The sequence below is a fragment of the Lipophrys pholis genome (genome assembly GCF_963383615.2).
Source record: "Lipophrys pholis genome assembly, chromosome: 8".
NCBI classification, from domain to species: Eukaryota; Metazoa; Chordata; class Actinopteri; order Blenniiformes; family Blenniidae; genus Lipophrys; species Lipophrys pholis.
Genome location: NC_137630.1, coordinates 2304895 through 2310745, shown reverse-complemented (window position 1 = coordinate 2310745; position 5851 = coordinate 2304895). Strand labels below are relative to the sequence as shown.

General features: G+C 41.8%; 1 protein-coding gene across 3 annotated transcripts in view; it reads left to right on the top strand.

Annotated features, from left to right (window-relative positions):
- Nucleotides 1–524: 524 nt before the first annotated feature.
- LOC308113073 (paired box protein Pax-7-like) overlaps nt 525–5851 on the top strand; it is a gene marked incomplete at both ends in the record, with an annotated part of 55796 nt that continues 50469 nt past the window's right edge. For 2 of the 3 annotated variants that reach the window (XM_080469007.1, XM_080469005.1), the window contains 4 exons: nt 525–609; nt 1571–1806; nt 1931–2060; nt 2195–2320. In XM_080469007.1, coding sequence (XP_080325133.1) covers nt 525–609; nt 1571–1806; nt 1931–2060; nt 2195–2320 — 577 coding nt within the window. Of the gene's footprint in view, nt 610–1570; nt 1807–1930; nt 2076–2194; nt 2321–5851 lie in introns of all 3 variants that reach the window. The other variant, XM_080469006.1, reaches the window with a different exon arrangement.

Sequence of the window (5851 nt, the reverse complement as noted above, 5' to 3'; positions counted from 1 at the left end):
GTGTGTGTGTGTGTGTGTGTGTGTGTGTGTGTGTGTGTGTGTGTGTGTGTGTGTGTGTGTGTGTGTGTGTGTGTGTGGTTCTGATTGGCTGCTGGACCTTGTTGGGGGCTCCGGGAGCCTATCGGTGAGCCTGCCGGTGCGCCTGCCGGTGCGCTGGGCCCGGCCCTCCCGCTGCGGCCCGCCTGATGCTCACTTGTCCGGAAGAGAGAGTGAAAGTAGTTGAACCTCCAGAGCGGTTAAATGAGTTGATGTGTGTGTGAGAGAGAGTATCTGGTCCCTGCGGCGGCGGCAGCAGCAGCAGCAGCAGCAGCAGCAGAAGCAGCGTGTCGGCCTGATCCTGCGGAGGCTCCATGCGCACAGCGCCGCTCCTCCTCTCCTGCGCCACACCGGACCTGCCGCACGTCTCCCAACTCCAACACACCTGTGACAAGTCAGCAACCCGCCTGGACTCTAAACTCTGATATTTTTGGTTTTATTTCCCATTGTGCTCCTTGTGTCTGGTTGTTTTTTTAATGCTAGGAACCATGTCCTCCTTACCAGGGACTGTACCGCGAATGATGCGCCCGGCTCCCGGACAGAACTACCCCCGCACCGGCTTCCCTCTGGAAGGTAGGCAGCAGTCTGCAGGGGCCTGCCGGGGGTCCTGAGAGGAGACCCCCTCTTTACAGACACCGTGGATGATCTTGAGCTGCTCAGACAGCCGGGACACGTTTCTCCTTCTCCTCGCGGACATGCGGGGTTTTTTGTTTTGTTTTCCATGTGGGCCCGTAAACTCCTCAGAGAGCTTCAAAAATACAAGAAGTGCTTAAATGGCAGATTGTCTGCTCAATGTGCACTCCATCAACCTGTTTTATAATTATTCTACTCTTTTAAAATCATTTCAATCTCAAGGAAAATCAAGAAAGGGGATTTCTTCAAGCGGCCCTGAGGTGGAAATAAAAGATTGAAAGAAAAGTACCGAAATGAATCGAGACCACCTCAACAAAAATTTAATTATAGAAAATTAATTCAGAATTTTTTTTCTCAAAATTCTGTCTTCAATGTACAGGCCTGGAAAAATGTGTGTGTGTGTGTTTATATGAAATAAGAATTGCGTGAATTTCCAGTAAGAATTCCGACATAAAAATCCGTTTATAATATATATATATATATATATATATATATATATATATATATATATATATTCTAAACGAATTTTGATATATATTATTTACGGATATATATATATATATATATATATATATATATATATATATATATATATATTAGTGTAAAAAAAATTTTTTTGTAGAAAAATATTTTATCATTTTATTTTGCTTGTATAGTTTGTATATTTTTGTCTTAAACATGGTGACGAACCAGAAGATGAGTTTAACGTTTGCAGAGTGACGGTGGATCATAAAGAGGATACTTGTCCTCCTCTTCAGGGTTCTGTAGACCCGAGCCGGGCCGGGCCGGGCCATCAGGGTTAAAGGCCTCATATGAAGAGGAGACGCATCTTTAAATCTCTAATGTGGTTTTCACTGCCAGGATGAGAGGATGAACTTTAATTGTGGGTGTCGTCCTGCAGTCTCGACTCCTCTGGGCCAGGGCCGGGTCAATCAGCTCGGAGGAGTCTTCATTAACGGGCGGCCGCTGCCGAACCACATCCGACACAAGATCGTGGAGATGGCTCACCACGGGATCCGGCCCTGCGTCATCTCCCGCCAGCTGCGGGTCTCCCACGGCTGCGTCTCCAAGATCCTGTGCCGGTACCAGGAGACCGGATCCATCCGACCAGGAGCCATAGGAGGCAGCAAGCCCCGGGTGAGGAGTCGGGAGCCGGGAGCCGGGAGCCAGGCGCGGGCCTGAGGACGCGCCAGATTCTTGGATTTGTATTTAAAAGAAAGAAATAAAAATGGATCCGTGTGCCTTGGTGTTCCACCTGCAGCAGGTCGCCACGCCGGACGTGGAGAAGCGCATCGAGGAGTACAAGCGGGACAACCCCGGCATGTTCAGCTGGGAGATCCGGGACAAGCTGCTGAAGGACGGGGTGTGTGACAGGAGCTCAGTCCCTTCAGGTGAGGCCTCATCTGGTAAGACACGTTTATTACAACTCTGATTTGTCCTTAGAAAAGCAATCAATCAATACATTTAATTAATTAATAAATAATAATAATAATTATACTAATAATAATAATTCATGTGTTTGTAGTAAGTTCCATCAGTCGGGTTCTGCGCGCTCGGTTCGGGAAAAAAGATGAAGAGGATGAGTGTGATAAGAAGGATGAAGAGGACAAGAAAGCCAAACACAGCATCGACGGCATCCTGGGAGACAAAGGTAGGACACACACACACACACACACACACACACACACACACACACACACACACACACACACACACACACACACACACACACACACACACACACACTAATTATTTATAAAGGGGCTCCCGTGGCGCCGCTTTAGCGCCTCTTTGAAAGTGATGCTGTCAGATGAACGATTTGCTGGTCGGTATCAATTACGAACAGGAGGCCTGACACTTCCACCAGTGAGGGGGGGCTGAGGGCTGAAGGGCCGGGGGCTGGGGGCTGGGGGCTGGGGGCTGAAGGGTCGGGGGCTGGGGACACAGGGGGCAGGGAGCGGGAGCTGAGGCCTGGCTGGGGGCCAGCCTGGCTCTGGGTTTCCAGGCCACAACTGCATGCTTCGAAATTTATTATAATAAACTGTCGATTTTTTCTTCAATTAAAACTGTAGTTTTTACATTTTTTGTTATTTTTAAAGTTTTTCCTAAATTCTTCAATATTTCACCAGATCTGCTTTTAACACGATAAAAATGTTAATTTGAATTAATAAATCTGTGCTGTGCACAAAACACATCAACAACATGGATTTCAACCTGCTAAGTTTATTGTTTTGAGTTACAACCTTGTTTGTATTTAGTGGTATTTATCAGGAATGTCATGAGCCGCTGGAGGAGTCCTCTGATCACTTCATTGTAAGAAGTTGTGGGTTTGAGTCCAGCCGGGCCTCTCCCCCGTGGAGTCGCCATGTTTCCCCTGTACACAGGCCGCCTGATGGTTTCAGTCCAGAGGGAGTTTGAGTGTGTGTGCAGGTAACCTACCTGTCCACAGCCTTCATGAGTCCCTGGCACTGCGTCTTCGGTCCTGTGTGACCTTTTGACTGCACAACTGATGATCTGTGTACTTCAGGTGTGGAGTGTGTGGCCTCTTCCTGACCGCTGCTGAGACCGCTGACATTTTACTAGCGACCGTCCTTCTTTTCACTTTCCACAACACGTCGGCCTCTCGCTCGTGTCTCTTTGTCAGCAGGGCCTGGCATTTAATAATTTGAAGACTTAGCCTGTTACATCTGGTAATGAAAGCGGTGTGTGTTGAATAGGCGTCTGTGTTGGAGAGAGGTGTAATAGCTGGAAGGCATGGTAAGAAATATATTTATCCCCTATCAGCTCTCACTCTCACAGTCCCGGGCACATGTGTTCTGTTGAAGGGCTTTAAAGCAGATTAAATTGAGCCTTTTATTTCTTTTCACTTTCATCTTCCAGCGGCTCACTTCACGGTGAGGAGCCGGTGGCGGAAACTCAGGAGATTTGAAGGTCCTCCTCTCCTCTTGTTTTGGCCCGTATCTTTAAATATTCATTTCATTTGTTTTGAAGGGATTTTCTGTGGCATGTTGTTGGTGTCAGGAGGAGCCGCTGTGCTTTTTGAGCAGGAGGACAGTGATTGTGTGCTGTCAGGTTTCATCACGTGTTCTTCTCATGTTGTGGAGCAGATTTAGCCTCCAGGACAGAAAATAAATAATCAGTGGAATCAACACAATATACATTACACAGAGGTCCATGTACTTACAAATAGTTACTGTTTGTTTATGAGAAAAGGCCTTTTTGGCTGAGTTTGATGTAACATCATCACTATTCGGACAGTATTTGAATTCTGTCCTATTTAAACGGAAAATCTACAAAAACATATAAACATTTTTTCAGGTTAAATCTTTGTGATAATATTTGGTAAATTCTGCCTTTCTTCAACATTTTTAACTGCAAAGTCATGTTAACACATGTCTTACACTGAGATATGTGCTGTTTGCTAAATTGTATATTTAATTTAAATAGATAAAAAAAAAATATCCTAAACACATTGCATTTTATAAAATGCACCAAATGTTTGTAGAAAATCTTTTTCAGTGTATTTTATTGAATGATGTCATTGTACAGTGGTGCTCAGTGTTTATTATTATTATACAGCAGACTAATAGAGAATCTTTTCCAGTGATCTAATTGTGTATGTTAGTCATGGTTGGATTTGCATGATGGTTTCCAGTCTGAAGCTTTTCTTAAGGAAATCATATATAAGTGGGACATAAAATATATATTTGTTAAGCCATATAATCATTGAATGTTCGATTTCCAGGTATCTGGATGAAGTTGATGTTTATATTTTGTAATATTCTTTAGATTTTATGTGAAATGTTTGCTGAATAATTAGATCTCCATTAGGGATCAGTTGACTCATACTCATACTTTCTCCTACAATTTGAAGCTCCACAGTCAAAATGCTGTTTTTCAAAGATATGAATAGAAACCCCGAAAGGAGGAGAAAGAAGAAAGGAAAACAGTGTCAAGTTTGGAGTCCAGCCTGGTGCCGAGGAGAGGCTGGACAGATAGGATGGAGAGAGCACTTCAAACAAATCCAGTGGAGGTGATGAGCAGCAGCTTTGCTGAGGCTCAGCCTGTATGAAGTTGCAGCTATTAATAACAATTTTCCCCGGGCGTCCGCACTCTCTCCGCTCCATCCTCACTTTCTCGCAGCTATGTGGCCGGGTTGAAATTGAGGGAGACCCAAATGTTGGTTGGAGATAACACAATCATCACAGTCTCGGTCCCGGGCTGTGCATCAGCGTATTAAACTGGGATTAACCTTCCCTTTCTCCCCCGCCGCCTCGCATCAGAAATTCACAATTTTTTAGGGACATGTTAAGAAAAAAGGAGCCTGGAAGCTGAAGAGTATGGTCACACATCATCATCATCATCATCATCATCATATCAGTGATCATTCAAAATGTTGAACATGAAACAAATCGGCTCCTGATAAACAAACAAAACTACACACTGAAATCTAACGTTTGACTTCATGCATCAGTGAAATAAACAGAATCTCTTCAGTCTAAAAACAATTTCATCTTTTCAGACGAGGTGTAGAAATATGAATTAATATTTGAAAAAGACATTTTTACATCAGTCATTATTAAAATTTGTACAATAATCCAGTCATATTCATCTACTGTCCTTAATTAACGTACACCTGAAATTCTGATTATTTTAGCATCACAATATATATGAAAATATCATGAACTATATTCTTTCTATACTTTATCACACTATGCTAAATTAAATGTGCGAATGCATAACAATAGATAATATTGATCTCTGCAAATTTCTTTTATAAAATCACTTTGCAAACAGCATAACTGGAATTTATTTAAAACACTTGAATTAATTGGAGGATACTTTATATTCATGATAATTTATTTATGAGATTTCACACTGCAATTTAAGAATACATTGAAAAGTGTCTATTCTGGTGTAATAAATTAGATCAGTCTTTAATAATCCCACAGCGGGAAATTTAGTAGCTAATAATCATAATCATCATCATAATAATAATAATACAATCATGATAATAATAATAATCATGATAATAATAATAATAATAATAATAATAATAATCATGATAATAATAATAATAATAATCATGATAATAATAATCATGATAATAATATTAATAATAATAATAATAATAATAATAATCATGATAATAATAATATTAATAATAATAATAATAATTATC